General features: G+C 30.9%; 1 protein-coding gene across 2 annotated transcripts; it reads left to right on the forward strand.

The window, feature by feature from the left end:
- Positions 1-788: 788 nt before the first annotated feature.
- Positions 789-27021, forward strand: LOC143224908 (putative ATP-dependent RNA helicase DDX5). Of its 2 annotated transcripts, none has more exons than XM_076453372.1 (14): positions 789-964; positions 1812-2049; positions 2648-2744; positions 6330-6463; positions 9831-9896; positions 10279-10420; positions 11355-11515; positions 12199-12371; positions 12521-12566; positions 13346-13410; positions 15396-15457; positions 16996-17055; positions 18755-18994; positions 24994-27021. In XM_076453372.1, the coding sequence occupies exons 1-14, from the start codon at positions 933-935 to the stop codon at positions 25587-25589; spliced, it is 2112 nt and encodes a 703-aa protein (XP_076309487.1). In that variant the 5' UTR covers positions 789-932; the 3' UTR covers positions 25590-27021. The 2 variants fall into 2 exon arrangements, with proteins under 2 accessions (XP_076309487.1, XP_076309488.1); XM_076453373.1 differs by lacking the exon at positions 789-964 and adding an exon at positions 1033-1437.
- The last annotated feature ends 447 nt before the right edge of the window (positions 27022-27468 follow it).

The raw sequence follows: 27468 nt of genomic DNA on the forward strand, positions 1-27468 counted from the left end.
ATATAAAAATCCCTTGCATATTGCAGGGCCGATCTTAGTGTGCGAGGCCTGAGGCTAATAATCAGGATTGTTTTCTCAAGTTTCAACATTAGAAGTATACAATCTACTTGAGGCACGCGGCTTGATGTGGTTACGTCATTGTCCGGCCCAGCATATCCAGGTCGTTAGGGCGTTCGACTCGCAACCTGCTGGTTGCAGGTTGGAATCTCCGTCACACTAAACATGTTCGGCCTTTCAGCCGTGGAGGCATTGTAATGTCACAATGAATCCCATTATTCTTTGGTAAAAGAATAGCTCAAGAGTTGGCGGTGGGTGGTGATGACTAGCTGCATTCCCCTTAAATCTAAAGTTGGGACGGCCAGCGAAGATAGCCCTTGTGTAGCTTTGCAGTAATTCAAAACTAAACAAATAAGAATCAGTGGCCTCGCCCTATCCTTTGCTCTTCGGTAAACCTATAAGTCATTACAGTGATCCGAAAATGTCATCGTCAAAAGACTCTAAGACACAAAGAAGAAACGAGAAACAAAAGAGGTTAAAAATCTTCGGGAAAAGTTACTTATGGCTCACCCTGTATATATTACAAAACATAGGAATAATAACTGTTGATCTACAACAACAAAAAATAGTTCTAAATAAATCGAGTTATTGTTTGTAACATTATCATAAAATGAGTACTCTAATGAAGTAACTGATATATATAGGATATTTTTTACACATTTATACAAAAATATTACATTATTTTATTTAGAATGAGAATTTAATTGAAGTATCGTGACTTCTGTAATACCAAGTGAGAAGGTTTTATCCGCCATATTTGTTACGCAAGACAAACTTTTATAGTTGATTGTGCTTTCTTAGTACTTTTGTCGATTGACGATTTGTGTATTAACCTATTTATCGTGAAAGTAACTTATAAATAGAAAGTATAAAAAATGTCATTCCGTGGGCGTTCAGGACAACGTAGGTATGTTGAAAAGTTAAGTTGAAACATTTTTTTAATTTACCATTTTACTTTCTAGTAGTAGTAGCACAGATATTGATACGTAGTACTTTTAGCACAAACGTTAACAACGTACTTACCTTATTAATGTTTCTATATTCTACTTGTACATAATTTATTAATGATAACTATTGCCGAGTAAATGATATCTGCCATTTAGTTTATTAACAGTTTAAGCACTAGGCCCAATGCAATTTTTAATGTTACTGTTACCAAGTCAGAAAATATCGCATTTGAGACATCGAAGAGAATCAGTATGATAATGTAGTCCCATACAGTTGTAAACTCTCATTTTATTAATATGAATATGATCTTAGAAGATCGAAGCGTTGTTTTGTAATTTATTTTAGTTGAAGGACTAATACCAGCCGTCTTGAGAATACAAATGTAGCCCCTTATTTCCGTAACTCGGTAGATAACTAGCTAATTAATACAAGGTATGAATGATTATAAATTACAAGTGCTTCATTGTACTAATTTATAGACTTATTGCAATTTTTCTTTCTAGGCCTTTTTATATTCCAACAGTTAACATTCTTTTTAATTTTTTAATATTTAACAAAATATTAAATTAAGCAACAGCCACTTCCTCCTTTTCCCATACTTCAACCCTTGCACTTCCTCATTAGTTGTTAACAGTAAATGGTACTTAATACTCAGTTATTGCATAAAAATTTGTATTAGTAACTGTGTTTATGCACATAGTTCCTGTGTTATCGAAATAAACTTATGATTTTATAGTATTATTAAAAAATAGTCTAAAATATTTATTGAAGAATGTTATTTCTAATAATGTAATTCTATATTCAAGTGTATCTCGTGATCATGGTGGACCTAGGTTAAGAGACAGTAGCATGGGACGTGGGGCTAGTCAGGTTGGACGTGGAGGTGGCTTTGGTGGTGGTTGTGGTGGCACACTCCGAAAAAACAGTTTAAAGGGAAAACAACCAGGAGATAGACTTCGTAAACCCAGATGGGATATGAGTAAATTACCAGTGTTTCAGAAAAACTTCTATGTTGAACATATGGCTGTGTTGAGAAGAACTCCAGTAAGTATTTTTTGGGTATATATTTTATTAAAAGTTCAGTGACGTGAGCTGTATTTCATAATCAGTAAAAGATTCATTGTATTTATACATAAAACTGTACAAGTCAGAAAGCTAATTGTACAATTGTAGTTTTGTGATAGTATTGGGAAATTAAGATAGTACAGAACTTCAGTGGTAAACACTCACTAACTCAGTTCTGCCACCTTTCAGTGTGTCACAAAAAATTAACTATGTTGGTAATTTTCAGTTTTCTCCATTTGAGTACTGTGTAGTTTTGATTTCAAAATTTAGTGTACTGTATCAATATTCTTGCCATTTATTGGAAGTTTACTTAAGTGCTGTTACAAGTCCTGAATGCTGAAGAGTTTGTTTTTTCTTTATGTCATTAAATATTTTTGGAACAGAAAATGGTGTATTTCTTTGTCTGAGAATGTTCATTGGGTTTCTTGGGCATTTTTTACGATGTACATGCTTTGTAATTTTAAGCTGTGCATCATTAATCAGGGAGATGGTTGATAAAAATACTCTAACTTCAAGTTATTTTTCTGTTTATAACTCTGCATTAAAGCTAGTTTACTAAGAAAAACAACTTATTTAGGAAGAAGTTGAAATGTACAGACGAGTCCATGATGTTACTGTTCGTGGGCGAAATGTTCCTATACCTGTTCAAGATTTCATGGAAGGAAACTTTCCACGTACGTTTCACAGCTTTTTTGTTTTAACTATACTTTATTTTCATAATTTAGTGTATCTTAATGGTGTTTGTGATTGTAACTTGTGGTTATTTGTAAATGTAATATAGTTTGATATGTAATAAAAGAATAAACTATTAAAATGCTAGTATAAATTATTTTTAAGTAAGTTAAAATCATCATAAATTTTACATGCATGAGATTGTTTTCAGTTCTTCATTTTTATCACTTGTTAAAAAATTCATAGCTTGAGAATTATTATAGAGTGAAAATCCTAGATGTTGTTACATACTTTACTTTTGTTGATCTATGTTTTGTTATCATGGAAATTTAGTATCATGGATTCTATAATGGTGTTAAATGTTACATGTGTAGGATTAGTTTTCATTATTTGCATTGGGAATTTTGGTTAAGTTATGGACTTTTAAGGATTAAAATGTTGGTGAATGGAGTATTGATTAGTACAGCATTTCTTACATCATAATGCATGTTCTCCTCCATGTTTGGTGATCGGTGAAGCAAAGAGTAAAGAAACAATTGGGGGTGCAACTTAAAATATTTGAGAGACACTGCAGTATTGTAACACAGACCTTGATAAAAACTATTAAGCCAAGGAGATTGAAAATTTTATCATGGTGCCTGATATTTTCTCAATTTATTTGTTCCTACAGATGTGCCAAATAAAACTCAAATCTAGAACAGTTCTGGATGATTGAAAGTCTGGAACTGTTTTTGTGGAATATAACTTTGTTTGTAGGATTTTAATGGTGTATTTAGCACTTCATGTTTTTCAGCAATGAAGCATTGTGGCTGAATAATTCATTTTGTTTTTCTTCATTCTCCCAGTTTAACCAATCACTGCATGACTGAATCAAAGGTAGTTAGTTCATGACATCATATGTTCATTAACATGCACTAATTGCTGTGAAAGTTAATAAAAATAGCCCCAATTTTCAAGTACAAACAGTTGTGAAGTTAGGTTGAGCACTCCAAAAGGCCTTTGCATATCATTGTACTGGATTGTAGTGGTGAATAGAGTGGACTTATTCTGAAACAACCTGCTTGGTCTGTTGATATTGTAGTGATTAATTTTGTATTACTTTCATTCATTACAAGAATCCACCTAAGTTATAGTTATTTAGTATACTATTTTAATAATTCTACATATTGAGGTTGAACATATGCTGTATAATAAATTTTAATAAGATGCCTTTAGTTGCTTAGTGTAAACTGTCTCATACCATAGCCACAGAACTGACTTAGAATATATTCCATAACTTTTCTGTATAAGATCTGGCTGCTAAGTTCATGCACTGGTTCCTAGATATGAAAATATTTATTTAGGCCTGTTCTAACATTATATTAATGTCCTTATTTTCATATTTTTTAAAAGGTAATTTTCAAATCTCTTCATTTATTCCTTGTGGGCCACTTTATTAAATCTGTATTGGAGGATTAATTTTTAGTATGCACACATTCACAAAACTTGGCAAGCTTTCAGTAAATATTAAATTTCTGTTTTGTACAGATAATTAAATTTTCTAATAAAGCATTTTTATTAATGATTTGTATGTGGAATTATGAAACAAGGTGATTTGTATGCTAAGAATAAAAATTATTTTCATCTTACAGTTTCTTTATTTCATTTGCATAAATATGAGAAACCCCTAAATGAATGTTGTAAGTTTTTGTTTTTGGTAAAGCTTTATATTTTATCTTGTATTATCTCTACAGTAATACTTGTACTGAAATCAGCAATAAAAATGAAAGGTTCAAATTTTTATGTATACCTACATACTCCACCACACCTTTTTATTTTTTTGTAGAATAATTATGTATTGCAACAGACAATGACCCAATTTATTCTAACAACAAAAACTAATAAACTTTTTAAATCTAGGTTTGGAGCTTTGTGTAAACAAGCAATCAAGTTATCAGGATACTACTGTTGAATCACAGTTATGCTTCTTGATATGCATATGCTATGCTGGTGTTACGAGAAATTTTTTTATTTAGTATTTCATTTAACGTAATATTTTTCTAATTTCAAATATTAGTTACTTTTATTAAAAAACATTTACATGTAAAACAAGGAATTTAGTATTTGTATCTGGAATAAATTTTTACCATTTGTATAGAAAGATGCCAAGCCTAGTTTTCTTGTAATGATGTTGGTCAGATTGTTCATTTTTATTTCAGATACACAGTTTAGAATGCAAAATATCTTTCACAAAAAAAATTAGAATGCCATAACATTACTGTAATTTAACTGATTGTTAGATATACACGAACATTTCAATTTCAATTTTACGTAAAGGTTAAATGCACTTGCGTTTAGAAGCAGTAGTTTATCACAGATTTACTTATGTAACTGTTTAAGAATCATACATTGTGTAGTTCCATTGTAAAGAATTGGTGCTTGTATTATTGTGATGTGTTTATAGAACCTTCTAATTCCAGAATGTATATACTTCCATTCACACTTATAGCTGTTACTGAACTGCCACATTTCTTCCTTTGCTCATGTAAGCATTGATTTGATTTTTTTGTGTTTGCTCAAGTCTTTAGTACCCCCTGTGGCAATGTATACCTTGTAACAGTCTTCTCATAATTCCAAATGCAAAGTGCTCCTATCCTGGGTCCTCTGTTGAGTGCAGTTGTTTCATGTCCTTCTCATCATTGTGGGAGACATGAAATTTTCCTTGTCTACACAATTGGAGAGTGAGAATTAGTGTTCATAATTCCGTATGGGATGTTTTGTTTTCTCAGGTTGAATAAGATTTACATGATCCTGTCATCCTGAGCTTGGGGTGTTGTCAGATTTAGGAGAACGTTTGTCCATTTCGGTGTTGCTTGCTTTTCTGTTGTGATTCCCATGGCTCATAATACATCACTCTATGGCTACAGATTGGGATCCATTCACACACACACACACACACACACACACACACACAGAGTTTGCAGTCCAGTTGCCCTAGTCCTACCAACATGGGATGTAGGGACCATGGCCCTTTCATTACAACCATAGGTAAGGAAACCTTGGCTATATGTTTGAAGCCTGGCCAGTAATGATTGTAAACCATGTAAAATTCCACTCATAGTACATGAATTAAATCCTAGGTGAAAAATATACCTGTTATTAACATAACGTAATTCCCACACTAGAATACCTGTTTTATGTTGATACACCCAAGGTCTGTGCAGACAATTTTTGTATGGATATTGTCCTCCATTTTATCAATGTGGGATTTTAGCTATAAGTGTGAAAGGAGATAAGTTTGTTTTGTATGTTACCATTTTCTTAAATTGAAAATGTATTTCTGAGTAATATGAGGTCGTGAAACAAGTTGTGTTTCTTTTACTGTCTGGCTGAGTACTATGAGATAATGAAACAAGTTGTGTTTCTTTTACTGACTGGCTGAGTACTACAACATAATGAAACAGGTAGTGTTTCTTTTATTGATTTTGGCTGTGAACTGAATATGCTAGATTTTTTTTTAAGAAACAATTTTTGATTTGTATGCATATGAGTCATGTAATGAAACTTATTTTGAAAAAATAAAAAGGAACTGTGCTCTGTAATTACAGCTTATGTGATGTCTGCTGTTCAGAACCAAAACTACAAGAAACCCACGCCCATTCAGGCACAAGGATGGCCCATAGCTTTGAGTGGAAGAGACATGGTGGGAATTGCACAGACAGGATCTGGAAAGACATTAGCAGTAAGTTTGATTTTATTCATCAAATGTAGTTTTCTTCCAAGATTGTGATGTATGTGTATAAAAGTTGTTTAATATTTTATGATATCTCTATAACAGTATTGCCAGAAGTAAGGTGAATATGAAACTGTACCATTGTTATATGTTGGTCAGGTGTTTTATTAATATTAATATATGATGTACTTGTAAAGCACTTTTAGTCAAAAGTATTTAAGAAAACTACCTACTTGACTACTGAAAATGCAAAGATGGTCATGTACTTTGGTTGGGTAGTCTGCAAGAAGATGAGTAAGATCAAAATATTTTCAATGTACTAAACACCTACTGTTGTTTGGTGTCTTGACTATTTTTGTAACAAAGATAGTCCAGATGAGTGCTATATTGAAGCGTTAATATATCTTTATATAAGGTTAAATCAAACCAATGTGTGTGTTACTTTCAAATTGACTCTTTTTTTGTTTTCACTTAGGTTTTTTTTTTGAGTGAATAATAAAGATTTCTGTTGGTTGTTCTGTTTACAACTTATAGTGGTTGAACAAACACTTAAATGTTCTTAGATATGTTCTAACAGGTTTGGGGACCTTTATTGGAAATGAAGAATACTTTTAGAGAATGAATTTTGAAAATTGAGGAAATATAGTTATTGGGGCTGGTATTTTTCTTTTCTTAAACCACTGTAACAGTACTCTGAATAAATGATACATATGTTTTTTGCAAAGTTTCACATGTTAAAATGAATAAATGTTGGTTGTCTACTACAGTAATTAACAGCTCATGAAGATACTTTTATGACAAAAGAGGTGATAAGTGAACAATAATAGATTAAAATGTGGTTTATTTTATTGTTAATAAAGAAGTTAAAAACATTACTTATGTGGGAAAGCCTACATTTTATTTGAGGGGAGTTCATTTCTTTCAGTTGGGGGATAAATAGGAAGTGTATCCTTCAAAGGTGTATGTGTAGATTAACCATTGTCTTCTGTTGTTTTTTAATTAAAATTTTCACTTATTCTTATTAACAATTATTTAAATTTCTTTGCCGATTCTTTTGTTGTTGTTGTAACTGACCATTTTTTGACTGGTTATTAAGTGATCAGCTAAAGATAACTAGTTTTAACTGTATGTAGAGAATTATTTTAGCACATTGATGAAATTTGTATAAATTTGTTTCAAGTTGAATGAAGTCTGAGGTTCAGTGTTGCTGTTTCTTTATTATCTTTACTATGGAGCAGAGAACAGGGTAGTGCTAATACTTGTTAGTAGGTAATTGTGAAAATGGTAATATTCTTGAAATATGAATGAGGATAAAACGAAAAGAAATTGAGATCAACAACATTTTAAACATTTCTTTGATAGGATAATTCTGTTGTAGAACTGAACTATAAAAGTACATAGTATTTGTGTAAATAAAAACCATGTGCTATTAGATAATTGATTCTTTTCTTCCAGTTATTAGTTGAATAAAATGGATGAAATATTGAACTCTTTGGTTTTGTCTATGATTAACAAAATAAGTAGCAAGAGTGGTTTTTCTGAGTTTTTAGTAACGTAGTTCTTAAAAAAAACATAAATTGTATAAAAATGATTTTTATGTTAGGTGCGACTACAGAAACTAATGAGTTTGTCTTCTTAGTATAAAGCACTTTGGTAGAAGTGAATGTTAATTAAGACAATAAATAGTAGTGTATGTTAGATTTTGTTAGCATTATACAACTACTCAAAATGAATATTCTAACTACGAGCAGAAATACCTGTTCTCTGGGCAGGTTTAACTACTAGTTGCTGTGAAAAGCTGTTGGACCTGTGGCCTTTTCTGGAATTGTCTGATAGTTCTACAATAATGTAATCATACTTGACATTTGGTTATTTTCAAGATCCATGAGATAAAACATTATATTGAAATTTACACCATCATCACAGGATTACATTACAGAGTAGATGTTGCCTGTTGAAGTATTTCTTTGTAGATGCAGTTATAAATTAAAGTTCTTTGCTTTTCTATTGCAACACTCGGGAGATTTTTTGCAAAAGAAAAACAAATAATTATTTTAAGTTTATTTTTTGATTGTTTAATATTTGAAATTTCTTTTTTGTAACTTTTATTGGTTAAATCTGAAACATAATATGTGTGGAAATTTCAGTTGTTTTATTTATTACTCAGCTGTATAAATATTGCTTAATTATAAAAGTATTGACCAGTTTTAATTGGTGTGGTAGTTTATGAGATCTGGGTTTTAGATGTGTGTGTTGTAAACTACGTTATAATGAGATAGGAAGATTCTTAATGTTTTTATTAAATGTTTCACATGTGCAGATTTGTAACATTTATTGTACATTAAAAGTGGACATAGTGAAAAATTACAGAGCAGAGAGGAATAGTTATTGTAGTAGGTTAGTGTAATCCAGTTTTTGGTTTTTAATTGGGAGTATGGTAAATAAACTTTGCTATATAATTAATTATGTATATTAGAATAACTTTGATATAAGTCTTTAAGGACTGTGTTCTGAATTGTTGTGAAATGTCTTCTGAAGCTGCATAATTATAAGGAGAGTTGGAAAGTTTTGCTTTTGTAAAACAATTCACATTTTAAATGATTCTTAATAAAAAAAAAGGTTGAAATAGAGGTTACTGGTTTAAGTTCTGACCTGGGCTTTTATGTCTAAAAATATTCCTAGAAAAGGTGATTTCATTTTTGAATATTTGCTGTGTCAGTTATAACATTCATACTTTGTATTGAATAAAGGTCAGTTTTATATTACTGAATACAGTAACATGAGTGCATGTGCACTGCATCAGTGAGAAGTTTTATGGTTGTTTTTTTGTTTTTTTTGGTAGTTACAAGGTTGGTCAAATTTACAAATCCCACAGAGTAGCAAAAATAACAGACAAAACATAAAGTCTTACTGAAAGCAAATGTTTGAAATGTATTTAGGAGGGTTTAGAGATTACACATAATTGTTGTATGAAGAATAGTTTTTTTCATTATATCATGAAAAACACTTTGCAGTCAGAACAGTAAAGGCTTGATATTTTCACATACAAATCGTGAATAAAAATACCTCCTTAAAAATCAGATTTTTGTTTACAAAAAAACTTGCAAACTTCACTAAAAGTATACCAAATTTTGTGAAGATATCCATACCACATTAAAGATATAAATATTTAACATGTGCAAATGTGTATAGAAACTTGTATGTTATTGTGAGCCCATTTGAGAAAGGGTTAAAAGAAGTTTAATACAGGTTAAACAACACCTAAGCAAAAGAAATAAATGGTGTTTTAAGTTTCAACAAAAGAAATTATTTGATTAGTTTTTACGTATAGGCATCATATGTATCTGTGAGTATCTATAGATATTTTTTTTTACAGTATATTCTTCCAGCCATTGTTCACATCAGTAATCAGCCATATTTAGAAAGAGGAGATGGTCCTATTGTAAGTGTTGTTTTCTGAATTAATTTATAAACACTTTACATAAAAATATGAAGATAGAGATTGAACTGAGAAACAGAGGTGATGACTCTCAGTCTTTGTATTTCAAGGAGTGTACAAGTTAATCTTCTGTTATCAAAGGTGTCGTTATTTACATGAGGGATCAATATTATCTATTACATTTAACTTAAAGTAATTATAAGTAGTGGAGTGATATATATAGTGTAGAAAGTTAAAGTCATTGCATAATCTAAAAATGACAGTGGACAACCAAAGCTTTAATTTACTGTATTATCATGCTTACAAATTTATGTATGACACCAGGATTTTTGTTTACTAATTAGACTTTGTTATTTTCTGTGTGTGAAAATACTTTGTATTTTAGGTTTTAGTACTAGCCCCAACTCGTGAATTAGCACAGCAGATTCAACAGGTTGCATCAGACTTTGGTCATCTGTCTAGAATTCGCAATACCTGTGTATTTGGAGGAGCACCAAAAGGTCCACAGCTGCGTGACCTTGAAAGAGGTTGGTGTTATGTGTCAGTTAATTAATGTAGTATCATGACAGGCTAGCTATCGCAACATACCTTGCTTTTATTATTGTTAGCAGTGCTCTGTTCCTTTTTAGAAAAATTATATGATTGTATTTTTAATTTAAGATACTACACTGCAGTTAGACATAGCTCTTGTGGCTAAGGTCAGTTACTGACATTTTATTTTATCTGCAAGGTTCATGATAAAACTAAGATGAAATTTGTAATTTATTAATTGTTGTATGTTTTATTGTGAAGAAAAAAGTTTGTACATCATCTTTCTGAGTTTGATGTAACATTATTGAAATTATAATTTATCATTCTTGCTTTTATAGTAGCATAATTTCATTATTTTGCTATTGAAACTTTGAAACTCCAGATTCACATTTTATTCATGTTAAAGCTCTAGATTTACTCTTATCATTTTAAAAAGGAACTAGTATATTGAGGGATGAGTATTACTTTCATAAACTTTTAACTGTAATAAATTCCAAGGGCCTTATTATGGCTTGTTGAAAGTGAAGTCAGCTGTTTAAAAACTAGTCTTAGAAATAATATTTTATGTATTTAATATTTAGTATCTAAATTTTAAAGTATGTGTTGTGAGTGCAGTTTAAGAATGAAAATATTTTAGAAAGTGTCAGTCTTATCAAGATTTTTAAAGTTAGAAGGACCTTTAGAAAAGTTGTGATTTTGATTAAACTGTTTAAATGATTAGTGTGATGTATACTGAAAATTAAATTTAATTAATGAAAATGACAACTGTTTGTTCTCATTTAACAAAGATATTCATTTAAAAGAATATCAGAAAAGTTTGATAGCTTTAAGGAAAAAAAAATGAGTTTCATATCATATCTGGTTCTATCAAGTATAATTTAGATTTTGAGTTTTAACATCATTCACTCACGAATGTTTCTGTTTTCTTAGGAGCTGAAATCTGCATAGCTACCCCTGGCCGTCTCATTGATTTTCTGGAATGTGGCAAAACAAACCTTCGAAGATGTACATACTTAGTTTTAGATGAAGCAGATCGCATGTTGGACATGGGCTTTGAACCTCAGATTAGGAAGATAGTTGAACAGATCAGAGTAAGTTTGATTGTTTAAACCTACTGCTGCTAGCTCAGTTGAACTGGGCTCATTACCATGAAGTACTAATTATATTTTCCATACTATAAATTTTAATATATTTTCACAAAATTTTGTAGACTTTCAGTAAACATTACAAGTTTTTTATGTACAAAGTTGTTTTTTTAATTGTTTTTACCAAACATACATCTCTGAATGTAGTTTTTTCTTTTTACCAACCCAAGTGTAAAGTGATTTGTATGTTAAGATTTAAAATACTCTTTTTCATATCAAAAGTCTGAAGTTTCATTTGAGTAATTTCTAAAACTTCCTAAATACATTTCAGTATTACATAAGCCAAACCTTGCTAAGACTCATCTTATGAATCCTTGATATTGTTAATGCTACTTTCTTACTTTTATGTTTAATTCTGTCTTCTAAAAGTTTTTTGGACATTACTGTATTATATAACTTACTTTTTAATTGTAGTATATGATCCTTTTATAAATTAATAGTTTGCTAAAAATATTATAGAACAGTTTATTTTAAATTTATTATTTTCTCAGCTTTACACAAACTTTTTATACTGATAAACTACATTGAAGTAAAAACAGATTTTTCCCCAGTGATTTCCTTTTATTTATTCTATATATTAATTATTCCTGTAAAAAAACAAAGCACTGAAAGAGTATGTTAATTTGTAGCCTGATAGACAAACACTCATGTGGAGTGCCACTTGGCCAAAGGAAGTGCGAGCCTTAGCTGAAGATTTTTTAAAGGATTACGTACAAGTGAATATTGGAGCTCTTCAGCTTAGTGCAAACCACAACATTCTTCAAATTGTTGATGTGTGTCAAGAAACAGAAAAAGAATACAAGTGAGTTGTATTTCAGAGATTTAAAGCCTTCTATATGTTTCTGTGGTTTTTTTATCCATGGTTATTTTGATACTGAATTTATATTATTCTGTAATTTACATTTTGTATTTTGCTTGTAAATCTTATCCTTGTACTATTTATTGCACTAGATTATTGAAGTTGTTGGAAGAAATCATGGGTGAAAAGGAGAACAAGGTAACTTAGCAAAACATTATTATTTATATAGAGCACCTAACTAGTATCATAATTCAGTGAATCGTAGTGTGATACTATCTGACCATGTTCTGCCACAGTATTTCAAAATGTGACTGGTATAGATGAAGTAATGTAAACATTTTAGTAATTAAACAAGTTTGAGTTTTTTACTTAAAACTTCCAAGTTTAATTCACAAAGTTTACAAATGTGTGCAAAACTAAAGTTCTGCTTTACAAAAGTGGAAGACTTGGATGATTTTTTTTCCTTCAGAATTCAGTAGTTGTATATCAATTGTTTGTATTTATTCTGTTTATAATTGTTAAAACCTTGTGCCCTGTATTTTTATACAACTTAGTATATATTTCTTGAATGAATAGCAAAATGAAATTTGATCCAGTTAGGGATATTTTAGAATCTTGAACTTATTTTTATGAGAGTGTGTTTTAGTCTATGAATTTTGAAATTTTTTTTTGTAGGATATATCATGTTTAAGTTAAAAACTATTACAGCAACATTTGTGCTGCACTTATGTTAAGCTCATACACCATGCTACAAATATATCATGTTACCATATTGATATTTGTGTATATACTGAAGCTTCATAACATATTTCAACTTAAATTGATTCTTTGTGTCCTTTTTTACTTCTAATCTCGTTATGACTTAATTTCAGGTACAGAAGAATCAGTATTGTATTAACCATGTTTTAAATTTGAGTATGTAGTAGATAACTTCATAACTGTACTTGTTAAAAAGAATCAAACATTTATTTTTTAAGACTCTGGTTTTCGTCGAAACCAAAAAGAAGGTTGATGATCTTACAAGAAGAATGAGACGGGATGGGTGAGTGTTATGTTTTACAGTAATATCTTATAAAGGAAGCTGTAACCACTGGAAGACTTCTCTAGGTGTGTAATGGGAATCTATGAAAAGAAGGTTGATTTATGTCAGTTTAAATGGTATGATGCATAGATGTAAACAGATATCATGTCAGAAACTGTTGCTATGCAGCATTCATAATTCATATTTGTGTATGTTTGTGTTAAAATGTCTTAAATACAATCAATATGAACACCTGTTTTTTTGTGTTGCTTTATTTTTATATAGATTTTTGTGGTTAAGAGAAAGCTTATCCAGAGATGTATGAACAGTTTATAAAAGTTTGTATGAGCTATAAGTATAGTCTTATGGCCATTTGTATTGGACAGGGAGTACAAATACAAAATTCTAATATTCATAATGTGTTTATAAGTGTTATGATGACATCAAAACAATTTTAGTATATATATACTGATATTTATTGCATTAATCTTGTGTAAATGTTATGTATTCTGATACATCACTATTTACCAAACATATTTCTTATTGCAATGATATTTGAAGTATCAATATAATTTTGAAAAAGGGATAAAAATTGAAAAACCTCTAAAATACAATAAGTGAAATCCCATAATAATAAATTAAGTATATTATAAATATATATTTTTTCAAGAAACTACTATCCTGAGAAAGTGTAATAATTTGTGTGTTGGTTTTCACACAATTTTGTTGCTATGACAGTCTAGTTGCTAGTATTTTATGATGTCACAGCATATAGTTCAGAACTGTTGATAATGGAGTTGAGTTTTTTTAAATAGCTAGAACCAATGCCTTAAAATGATTGGATAGAAGAGGTGATAATTCATATAAAGTGGTTTGAGTAATAATTTCCATTTTCTTAGTATGTTACCTTAAGGTCCTATAAAGGGAAACAAAGGATTGTAATGTTAAGTTTATAGCATTTAACTAATGAAAACAAATCTAGGAGTTTGGATCTATCTTTGGATAGATTTTCATTCAAGACATTTTTTTAATATTAAATAGATAATATTTTAAAGCTGCATCAGGTAAACTTCGTTAGGTTGACTAAGTGTAGTTAAACAAAATATTCTGATTTAAGTCCTTGTTCATTGAATGTTATTGTTAGTTTTTTTTTCTATTCTATCAGATGTATTAGTTATTAAAAATATATTTGTTAGATATAATCTGGATCAAGAATACTGTTTGCAAAAATTGTGATATCTAGTCCGAGAAATACAAGTGACACCGTTTTGAAGGGTGTGGTCTTTTGTCACTGATAATTCTTTGTTAGTTTTTGCTGTGTTTATTATAATTGATAACTTCAATTGAAAAAGTAAAATGTCAAAATAATTTTGGAATAGGATAAAAATTAAGTTGAAACTCGGTAGGTATTTAAAATTGAACTCTGATCAACAATGGAAGAAGGAAATTTTAACTATTTATTTTTTAAATTTTTACCACAAACCTTTGTGATGTAGGAATTTTAAATCATTTTATCTGGATTTTTCAGAAACAGTAACTAGATACTATCTAGTAAACATATACTTAGTTTCTTCTGATTTAATTAAGTACTTCCACTATGTGGAGGAAGAAATTGAGAGGTAATATGTCACCCATCTGAAGATTACTAGTATACAAACTTTAATGTATAACCACTATGATGAATAATCAAAATAACCTTGTTTCTTGCTTAAAGAAGTGTTGAACTTATGAAGTGTCATTCACTGTTTACCAAAATTTTGCATCAAAGTAAGCTTAGGGTATCACAAAGAACTGAAAAAATTAATAAGTAACTTAATCCATTGAAGACATTTCTTTACATAGAACTGACTAGAAATACTTAATGTAAAAAATTGGTACTTACGAGGATTAAATTACATTGAATCAGAATTTGGATATCCTTACTATCAGTAACATGTTTGGTCATAATTGGGAAAGAAATATATGGAAGATTTTATCAACATTCACAAATGCATTGTTTGTCACAGATGGCCTGCCATGTGTATCCATGGAGACAAAGCACAACCAGAACGTGATTGGGTATTAAATGGTAAGTATATTCCTTAAGATTGTAATTCATTCTTAGAAGTGCATCGTTTGTAGGTTTGTTATATTGTGTTAAACACCAGTAAAGTGTGATATGTATTTATTTACGTAATTGAGAAAATGTTATAAAATGAAGTATTTTTCTGTTTACAAAGACTGTTTAGCCTTTACCATAAACAGTGTATCCGATCTTCTGTTTATTAAAATCTGTTCTATAGTTGTTGAGAGAGGAATTGTAATTTACTCTTTGATTAAAATGATATCTACAACAGATGTAACTCTTTTATATTGGTTTTAAAATACTGGTAAACCAAAAGTATTTGATTTTCTAGAATATGTTTCTTATCGAATCTTCTTAGCACTAAATTGTTAAGTATGTTTTTACTTTTGTACCAGCCAGCTATAAATTCTAACGACATTATAATTCTTTTTAAATGTGGACATTATCTAAGCACTGGTGAGCTTCAAGTGATTAATGAATGGTAATAATAATAATAATAAAAAATGAAAAGTGTATTTATTATATTTTTGTTGTAAGGAAATATGCAGAGATGAGTTTTATACATCTAACTTTTTTGTATATCATTAAAAATAATATCAGAACTTTGTTTTTTTGGATAAGAAACAATTAACTGAAGACATTACTAAATGAAGACCTGTACTCAATAGTGTTTGCATGAAATCTGACCATTTTGTTCATTGTTTTTAGGACTAAATAATTAAAAGGGATTTTCTGAACTTTTTTTTTTGATAAAATAAACATTATAGGTTATTTACTTTTCAAATAACTTGTTGTGTGTAGCAGCAACACTAGTATTTTGAGAAATTTGAAAGGAATAGTAAAATGCTTTTTGTAAAGCATCTGTTTATGTTAAAGCCAAGTCTCACAAGCCTATTTCAAGTTTTAATAGGATAAGAAAGACAGAATTTATTAGGCTGACGTGTGATTTTTCTTATGGGAAAATACTGTTTTAGTTTTGTGTTAAGTTGCTCTAAACTTTGTAACTAGTGCTAGTAACTATGACCAAATAGATTCATGTTGTACAAGTTTCACCATGTCTAGATAGATGATATTAGTTAAAGAAGGCTTGTATTATCTGGAATAACAGATAGGTCTGTTGTTTGGCTAAGTTGTATAAAGTCTACTAACATCTTGTAATGCTTTAGCTTAATTAGGAATGAAATAAACACAAAGAAATCAGTTTCACATTTCTCAGTATGTGTTAAAAATATGTGTAAAGAGTTTTTTATCTTTTAGCATATTAAATACTGAAAGTTAAAACAAATGCTTCTAGTTATAGTTAATAAATACATATGGTGATTAGTAAATAATAAAAGGTTGCTATTTGGTGTTTTATTAAGTAACAGGGTGTTAAGAATCAAAAGACATCAGTTTCGTACATCATTAGGGAAAAATATCAACAGTGGAATATGTTGATCTTTTAGAACATAGGCTGAAAGTATTTTGTGATCATGTTATGATTTATAGCTTGTATTTGTGCTTACTTATTAATACTATTGTTTTATGATTTAATTTTATAGAATTTAGAGGAGGCAAATCCCCAATTCTTGTTGCTACTGATGTGGCTGCTAGAGGCCTGGGTATGTGTTGAATACATTAATTCAGTTTAATGGTGGGTTTTAGCATAACCTGTAAGATAATTATCAGATAAAGTACAAAGTTTTATTCATTTACTACTAATTTCAGTATTGGTTATTGATTTTATTTTATTAATGTATATTTAAATGTATGAAACATAGACAGTAAAAAAAAACGTGGGTTTGGCATGACAAGATTGAGAGGGCATGTTCGATTTGATATTAATTTTTTAAAATAAAATATTTAGATGTAAAGTTTAAATATTTCAATGTTCATATTTGTAATAAATGTAGGTTTTAAGGTTTTGTACTTCTTGAATATTTGTTAATGGGAGGTTTTCTTCTTTCTTTTTCAGAGGCACTGTAATTATTGGCAGTTACATTCGGTGCCTCTGTAGCTGGTTCATCTGTTCCTTCGCAAGGTTGTACCTTCGTCCAGGACCTTGCGTAGGATTTTTTTTGGCTGACTTCTCTTACTATAAATCCATTGGTCAGTCAGATGTGGAGTCCACTCGTTCCCTCTCTGTGGCAGCCGTGCACCTGTCATGTCATCCCCTGACTCTGAGTCTCCTGGTAGTCATCCTTACCTGTGGTTGTGCTGTCAAAACAGCTGCTCTGGTTTATTGTATTCTGTGCAACATTAGGATTACTAAAGCAAATGCAGCAGTAAGAAATGTTCAGGTATCAGCACAGCAAACTATTCTACATGTAAGTTATGAACTTGGGAAATTAACAATACAGAAAGAGAACAATAACCAGAGAGCAGCTACTCAGTGGGTCCTTATAGGCAAATAGCTTAGCAGCCAAGTGGTAAAGTGCCATTAGGCCCTGACAACGTCCATACTTCCCTCCAAGGACGTACAGGGCTGGCTTCTGTAAGCATCTTGCCTGTCTCTTTAACTTGGGGCTCGCAGTCCTGCTGATGACTGGGGCAATACTTAATTGTTGTTACCCACATGGAGTGAGAGGAAATGAGGAGACCATTCAACCACAGGTAATTGGTTGGCTCTTGTTTTGATCATTTATTTTTTTTAAATTTTTTACATAATCTTTAGCAGAGCCTTGATCATTGTAGCAGTTTCATAATGTAAGGTGATTTGAAACTCTTAAATATTCTTAAATTTTTAATTTTAAAGCTTTGTTATAGACTTTTATAGTTTTTGGAAATCTTTAGTTCACAGAAGTATTTAATTTTTGAACAGGAAAACCTGAAAGTAAGTATCCATCTTATTGATACATTAAAGTAATTTATATATAAAAGCAAAGGATAATTCACCAGTTACATGTAATGGTTGTGAAAAAATACCAAATAATTGTAATAGTATCGACATATTCTTTATCTTAATTGTGATTTTTGTCCAGTTTTTTTTATATAAAGATTTACAGTAATACATTTTTCAAGTTTTAAAAAAAACTCACTACCATAGACACATTAAATATAAACATTTGTATTTTATTTAATTTCAGTGATGCAAGGTGAAGTTTGTTTGTTTTCCTTAAGTATACTGACTTTTTCTCAAACTTTTACAATGTTTATATGGTATATATTAAATATACAGCATTCCTTGTTGAAAGATCATTTACTTGTAAAATTAAAATTAGTTTAAATTTGATATGTTATTGCTTCAACTGTTTCCTTAAATTCATTAGATTTCCTTGTTTTTCTCTTGTGTCACATGCTGGTTGTGACTGTTATGTACAGATGTTGAGGATATAAAGTTTGTCATAAACTTTGACTACCCCAACTGCTCAGAAGACTATGTACATCGTATTGGACGCACAGCACGAAGCAACAAGTCTGGCACAGCCTATACTTTTTTCACACCTAATAATATTAAACAGGCTAGTGATTTGATATCTGTTTTAAAAGAAGCCAATCAGGTTGTTAACCCAAAACTGTATGAACTAATGGAGATGTCTAAAGGAGTTTCTTCAGGAAGAGGTACAGTTTTTTTTCTTGTAATTTTTAAGAACCTAAGGTCTACCAAAGAGTGTTTGGTAGGAAATTTTGTTAATAATTTATTTTTAATTTAGATGCACCAAATCGTACAGAAACTAAATCTTGATCATTGGTAAAATAAAAAAAATTTCCAGTGTCTGTCTACAAGTCTCTTTTGCAGCAAAGTTTTATAATATAAGATCCGATTGCTGTGATTTATTTATTGGGAGAGGAATCTTGAGATTTTTAACTTTCAGATGAAACTTTGCTGAAAACAACCACATAATGTAATGTTTATATAATGAAATAAGACTATAGTTGCAACACTGTCCTCTTGTGTAATCTTTACCCTTTTGTTCTATCTGTTAATTATTGTAAGACAAGTGTATGTTTGAAAACATGATAAAAATGAATAGCAGTTTAACTCTATAAACATGGGGGTCAGTCATTTAGACCGATCGTGTGATCTCTTTTTTTTCTTGTTTAAAATCTTTGTAGATTTAATACTTCTAACTTTCAATATAGTGTGTATATCTTCACAAAACTTGGCAGTATTTCACTTAATATTACTTGCTTATTACCTGTGGCACCAGTGCATGAGATCTCTCTGTGATGTATTCATGATGTCATATCTACACCTTGAGAATGGAGAAAAATAAAGTACTCCATGATTGAAAACATTTGCAAAAGTAAAAAATCATGACCCCTATTGCAAATCTACATGCTCACAAGTTGGGGGTTGCACATTGCATAATAAATTTTTTCCAGTATCACATAAGTACGAATTACATTATAGTACAAGTTGTTAACATACGAAAATTGTATTTTTTTTAGTGATGTATTTCTAATAAAATAGAATAAATATTTGTCCATAAATATAAGTATTTTAGTAAAACTTGATAGTTTTTGTTATTTTCTCTAATCTGACTCAAAATGAGAATGGTAAATCTGATTGAACTCATAACCACCAAAAAAAAAAAAAATTATATAAAGACTTCATATTGTGATATAAAAACCAAATTTAATTATTTAATTAATTTAAATCTGACATTAATGAGACTATTTTTTGTAATATACACTTTAACAACCGGCTAACTATTCCGATTCTAGCCATATATTGCTCACCAACCAAAAATATCGACATTAACTTCCTTCAAAAATGTGTTAATCGTAAACCCAAACCAATTATTATTGGAGACTTTAATTCACCGCACACAGAATTAAGGGGTAACAGAGACACACGCAGAGGATCCTGCATAAAAAATTTTATTTCTAGCAATAAAATGCACTTAATTAATGACAATACACCTACACACTTCTCAGCCGCTAACGGCTCATATGATGTACTCGATTTCATCATCGCACCCAAGGACATGGTTAATAGAATATCTAACTTTAAAGTGCATGATGAAATCACCAGTGACCACTTCCCCGTATCATGTATGATTCACCCCAGCCACCGGCTGTGGCGCACGTGACTCCTTCCGCATACACCTACACTGAAACAGACTGGCTCACTTTTAATGCCTCTCTGCACTCATACCTACCCCACCCAATCGAACATGTAAACAACAAAACAGAACTAGACAAATATGTTGATCAAATTACAGAAGCCATAAAGAAAGCCACAAAAACACAATTCCTAAATCAAAAGAAAACAATCACTTATTCAATGGACTCTAACACCAGAAATTCACGCACTAATAATCAAACGCAGACAATTACGACGAATACACTACATCACACGTGATCCACACATTAAAACAGAAATCAATAGAACAAATACAAAAATTAAACAAGAAATTAAAAAAGTCAGAGAAAACAATTGGCATAACTTCTGCAAAACTTAGAAAAACCAAGAAAAATCCAAAAGAATTCTGGAGAAAATTCAAGAGTATTAGTCAGACAAAAACACAAATCACATGTTACAACACATCACACACAACAATAAAATCGCAAGGACGGACGTAAGAGAAAGCTGACTTATTAGCTGACTATTACAAATCCGCTTTTAGCGATTTAAACTCAGTAGATTTCGACACACAACACCAACACCATGTCAACAACTACATAAATGCAAACCAAGCTTCATTCTCACCAGGATTTCCGGAGAGACACTAGAAGCATACTCAAATTCAATCAATAGAAAAAATAACCATAACCGAACTAAAGATTAATATAAAAAACTTGAAGAACACTTCCCGGACATGACCAAATACCAAATATTATTCTCAAAAAAAGTTCCACTCTCCTACTACAACACCTCACAAACATCATGAACATTTCATTAGCGACAGGGTATTACCCTGACACATGGAAAAAAGCCATCATAACAACGATCCCCAAGAAACAAACTAACAGAACAAATCCAGATAATTTCCGCCCCATCAGTCTGTTAAGCTGCCTTGGCAAACTGATGGAGAGAATTATCTCCAACCGTCTCCTCCATTTTTTGCGAATCAAACAACATCCTTCCAGAATCTCAAAATGCCTCCAGAAAAATAGACAAACAACAGATCACCTCACACGACTCACGAATCAATATACAAAGCTTACAACAACAATCAAGTAACCATCGGGTATTCCTAGATGTCAAAAAAGCATTCGACAGCGTTTGGCACAATGCCATCATATACAAACTAAACCACCTACAAATAAATCCTACGATAGTCAAATGGATTTCAAATTTTTAACCAATAGAACAGCACAAGTAAAAGTCAATAAAACCATATCCAAATTATTTAATATAACGGCAGGAGTGCCCCAAGGATCAGTCCTCTCTCCACTTTTTTTACATAATTTTCGTCAGTGACATACCTTTTCCAAATCTAACATACACACACAATTCACAATACGCAGATGACATCGCAATCTGGAGCACCTCCAGAAACCCAGTAATGGCCATGTCTCGCGCACAAGAATCACTAAACAACGTCTCAACATGGAGCAACAAGTGGAGGGTCGTGTTAAATCCGACAAAAACACAAGCAATCACCTTCTATAGAAAACTAAAGAAGCAAAGAAAAAATCTAGAAAAATAAATCTATCACTTGGAAACACAACCATCAACATGAGCAAAAACATCACATTCCTTGGCGTCACTTTCGACACAAAACTAACATGGAAAAACACATAAACAATATACACTCATCAATAAGAAAAAGGATTTCATATCTAAAGACTATAACTGGTAAACAATCAAAATGCGCTTTCGAACACCATTATACAAATATACAAGGCTTACATCCGTCCACTAATAGAGTATGGATGTCAAGTAACATACAACATGTCAAACAACACACTCCAAAAAAAATCCAAGTGCAACAAAACAAAATATTAAAATCCGCATTCAGTTTACCATCTTTTACACCAACAAATTATCTACACCAAATTAGTAATTTACCAACTATAAGAGATAGAATAACAGAACTTTCTCTAAAATATTATCGAAAAGCAGAAAACAGAAACAAACTAATGGCATCACTACACAAATTATCAAGTGCACCAACAAAATACATATCACCATACAACATATTTCAAGAATCACAATCCACTCAACAAAGAGTTTAAATACATAAAACTATGTTATTAACATGAATTCCTTTTTTTTCAGGTACAGGGCACACGACAGGCAAAACTTTCGCCTGTCGGGTGTGAAAGTGGGTTTTCTCGGGTACTCCCGTTTCCCCACATCAAAATCTTCAGGCATTGGATTTCTAGATCCCAGCCCAGGCAACCTTTTGCCAGACCCAGAATCGGGCCGTTTGATTTGATCTGAACTTGAATGAATTACATTCATGTTCACATCTACCCAACTTTTCTTTTGAGACAGGTCCCGACCTTTCCTTCTTTCCACTGCTACCTTTGCCTCCACCCAAAAGACCATTTAGTGAGACATTCCTCACCCAAAAGTCAAGAATAATAACGATAATTAATTTATTAAAATAATAATAATAAAAAAAACCCACCACTTAATCCTAATAACAATCCACGAAGGGGACGAAGAGGAACTACAAAGTTCCTGAACACCCCAGTTGGAGAGAGAACTTATAAAACCACAATTATTTATTCTAATTCTCTCTAAGTTTGTAGCACTATACATCTATTTATAACTAATTTTTATTGTATTATTGCCTTTTGAACTGTGACTAACAACTGTCTGCATGCTTATAAATTCTAAATCACTTGGGGAAGGTGCAGCTCACATTATACTATTGAATTACATTACCCATGAGCTACTACAACTGCTAAAACCAGCTCATGTGCATGCCTCGTGAAACATTTTTATTATATTATTATTTATTTTACTTAATATAATCTTAACTAGCCTAAAAGTATCTGTATTTTACACCTCAGTTGCTTTTTTTAATTATACATAAAGAATAAACATGAAAACCAAAAAATAAAATACTTATCAAATTTTTTTCTTGCATTTAGTTGTTAAAGAGAGTTAACCCAAATTTTTTTACACTACTCATAGTATTACAATTATTAATTTTTATTTAATTATGTGATGCTTCACACAATATAAACTAATAATATGCAAAAAGTAGACAAATTCCCTTCTCAGAAATTTTCTGGATTCCTGACTCGGCAACAACAGTTGTTAAAAGTTTATCCAAGTTAGCTGTTAACTTTACAGTGGGATTGCTGTTAGAACTGAGTGAAACTGACATTTAACCATTCATAACATAACGTTGTACAACACATCATTTGATAGCTGAAAACCTTGAGTTTCTATTGGTTATAGGTAATGTATAATTAAATGTAAGAGTGAGCATCTGACAGGTGGGGTCTGATTTTTTTATTCAATATATCTGTAACCAGAAATGAAGACTTTAATAAATGTGATTTATCTGAGCAATAATTATTTTTAAGAGAGTAATTTATGTTTAATTTTGTACTTTTTAGAGGGGTGGTGGATAAAGTAGGGATGATGACATACTAAGAGAAAATATGCCACAATAAGGAAGATTCAGGATTTTTTAAAAATATTGACTAATAGAGTAAAGAACCTTAAACTTGTGTACTGTTAAAATATAAATTATTAGCAAAGATTTTATTATATTCTAATTGGAATAAAATAGACAAGTAGTTTAATAAAACTTTGTGTCATGTGCAGTAAAGAATACCCCAATGAATAGGGTTAAAGTTAGGTTAGTTTTTCAAGCAGTGTATAGACTCATGATAGGAACACAAATATCAGGTTAAATTATGTTTACACAACTTGCTGCAGGTTGGGATGTATGAAAACTATTGTGTCACATGCTATCTTGACCAAATTATCATGAAACTAATTACTGCTGATGTTGAAATAGTTGATAATTTGTAGTTTTTAACTTGTCTGAAGAACGTCTGAGCTGTACTGTCTGATTATGTTTTACTCGGAAATCTAGTTTAATGATTATTCTAGTTAAACATAGAAAATTAGAGGAATTTACTTAGCATTAGAAGTAAATACATTGTTAATATTCCCTATTAGCTCAGTGATAAGTCTGAAGGCTTTAATGCTAAAACCTGAGTTTTTATACTTGTGGTAGGTAGGCACAGCACAGAAGACCCATTGTGTAGCTTTGTGGTTAACAACAAACAAACATGTTTTAAATATGGTAGGGTTCATAAAAACAAATCAAAAAATGTTGTCTTAATGATAACAGTTGAGTAAAAGTTTGTTGGAATTTTATCATATATATCATAGTTTTCCCTTCTCAGCGATACCCAAGGTAAGTCTTCAGGTCGGATTTTTTTATCATATATATCATAGTTTTCCATTTTCAGTGATACCCAAGGTAAGTCTTCAGGTAAAATTTGTGTATCTTTTATTTCTTTTTTATTGCTTATGATAGATGTTATATATGTCCAAACTGATAAGTTTTTTTAATTTTATTTTTTATAAGTCTGTAAGTTGGGGTGTACAGTATTTTTTTTAGTGTTGCATTAATCAAGTTGGTGTTGCTGGTGTTAATGTTGAAAATTATATTCATTAATTATATATTGTGAAGGTCGTAATCGCTGGAAGAATCCTGGTAGTCAGGGAAATGAGAACCGTGGTTACAATCAAAATTATGGACGAGATAGCAGAAGAGATAGTAGTCAAAGAGGTGGTAGGGACAGAAGTGAGAGGGGTCGTAATGACCATGACCAAAGGAGAAGATCAAGCTCTAACTTTTCAAACCAAAGAGGAACAAGTAAATTCAGCCACCAGTCACAACCCCTTCTTCCCCAGCCTCAAGGGATGGGAAATTTTAACATGGCCAGCCATTCTGGTAGCAGTGCCTCTGGAGGTCCATCAAGTCAGAGAAATGGTAAGATGCTTAACTCACACCATGGAAAGCTGGTGAACCAGCAAGGACAAGGACAGAGTCAACACTCTGGAAGCCAGCCAAACCAGATGTACAACCATCAACAGCCACAGCAGCATGCTGGAAATATGCATATGAATGGACCAAGTGGTCATAACCAGCAAGGTCCAATGGGAATGTCTGGAGTGATGATGCCCAACATGTATGGGCAATATCCAGGCCTCCAGATGCAAAGAGCTTCATCAGCAATGAATGGAATGTTCCAATCTCCACCACCACCACCTCCTCGTAACTGAAATTAGGAAGAACATTGTATCATCTGTTGACTCTTGCTATTGTTCTGCTTTGTCAACCCCCACTCTTCATGGCTGAATTTGTGAAGTAAAATGTATCATCTGTAAAGCCTTTCTATTCTAATCTGTTCTTGTACTGTTTTATATAAGTTATAAAAATTTCATTATTAGGTTGTTTCAAAATGTACTAATTCAGTATGAGCTGTACATTGTTATTTTTCACTTTTATGGTTTTTATAAGTATAAAAGTTACTTCTTATTGCTAAATAACTTATTGTTATTTCTAGCTGTTTTTATTGTGTGAATGTTCACATGATAACAGAAAATCACTAACATCAAAGCTTGAATTCTTTTGGAAGATGACTCTTCTTCTAGAGGTTCTTATGGTGTTAGGCTTTGATAACTTTGAACTGTTGTTATTTGTGCAAGTATCAGGTGATGTATTTTTGGCAGTAATCAGTGTGGATTATCTACTTTTTATGTTTGAAAACTTAGATATTTAGGTTTTCTTTGTAAAGTGATCTGTGACTCCTTTGTTAATGAACACATTATTGAGGGGCCATGAAAAATGACTTTGTACAGTATCGTGGATATCACTCTGTTTTTCCTATAATCTATGTTTTATATGTGTAATAAAAAATGATAAAATTAAAGTACTTGATGTGTTAAAAGTACAATGATTTTGCATTTACAAATCAGTTATATTTTTATTGTTAAAAATGTTTATCAAATCATCAGATCTAAACATTCTATTTAAAATAATTTTTATTCGTCATTAGCGTTAGGAAAATGTTTGGCTGTTGCTTTCATTATGTGAGTGGGTCATATGGTGTCAATGTACTGTAACTAAACTGTTTGGCAAAATTTATTTTTAATGCTCAACAATTAACTGCTTTTGTGCTTATTAATCCATAGCCTGAAGTGAACCAATTAACTAGTGCTTTCATATTTCAGCTGTAATATTTTTTAATTCAGTAGTTTTGTCATGTTAATGCTGTTTTATTATTGCACACACATATATAGCTTTAACATCATAAAAAAAAAAGCTAATACTTCACAAAATCTGTTATTTGAAACCTGTAGTAGATACATTCAATTTATATTGTTGTTTGATACATAATAACACAAAGTCCATTGATTTGAAGGTCTCTACCTTATGCCATTGTTGTCTTAAAAATTATATTACTAAGTAAACAGTTTGATGTCACAAGAGATAAGTTAAGGATAATTTAGTAGGTTTCAAGTTCCAATAATTTAACTGTAAAATGTGTGAAAGTGACATTACAGGTAGTTTTAAATTAGTAGTTGAGTGTTCATTTATAGATTTAACAATGGAACTATAAAAGTGACGTGAACGTTTTTAAAAGTGATGAAACAAGAAAACGTGTTTTTTTACTACAGAAGATGGCAAAATAAAGCAATTTTTTAAAATTAGGATACAAATCTGTTAAATTATTGAGTACCCTTGTCTTCAGTAAAGTAGTTTCAATGGTGCCATTACTAATAAATTCTACCCTGCAACTTTCCTATTTTGAACAACAAAAATTGACAACTAGAACCAAGTTGATTTGTGTAGGAAGTAAACTTAACCATTTAGGCATCAAGTTTCCCATCACAATGGGATTCTTAATATCAGTAGTGATTACTTTATCCAACTGGTTATTGATAAGGTTTCCTATATATCTGACCAAAAAAAAATGTAATATTTAGTTTCTAAACTTCTTTACACCAAATGTTAAGGCAAGCAAAAACAAAATTGCTCATTATGATGCAATATGTGGACTCTAGCAGTAATGAAGGGTCCATAACATGTTATATTCTGTGTCATGATTAGGACCAAATTGTAATCCTGTCACATTATGCATGTGATAATTAAAATTCT

This window comes from Tachypleus tridentatus, chromosome 9 (assembly GCF_004210375.1).
Source record: "Tachypleus tridentatus isolate NWPU-2018 chromosome 9, ASM421037v1, whole genome shotgun sequence".
In the NCBI taxonomy this organism is placed as follows: domain Eukaryota; kingdom Metazoa; phylum Arthropoda; class Merostomata; order Xiphosura; family Limulidae; genus Tachypleus; species Tachypleus tridentatus.

Bases quoted from the DNA above. Each gene is read 5' to 3' on its own strand.
- LOC143224908 (XM_076453372.1), top strand. From the start codon at position 933: ATGTCATTCCGTGGGCGTTCAGGACAACGTAG. The intron at 12,567-13,345 runs GTAACTTAGCAA...TTATTTTTTAAG, and splicing joins TGGGTGAAAAGGAGAACAAG to ACTCTGGTTTTCGTCGAAAC. The intron at 17,056-18,754 runs GTATGTGTTGAA...TGTTATGTACAG, and splicing joins TGTGGCTGCTAGAGGCCTGG to ATGTTGAGGATATAAAGTTT.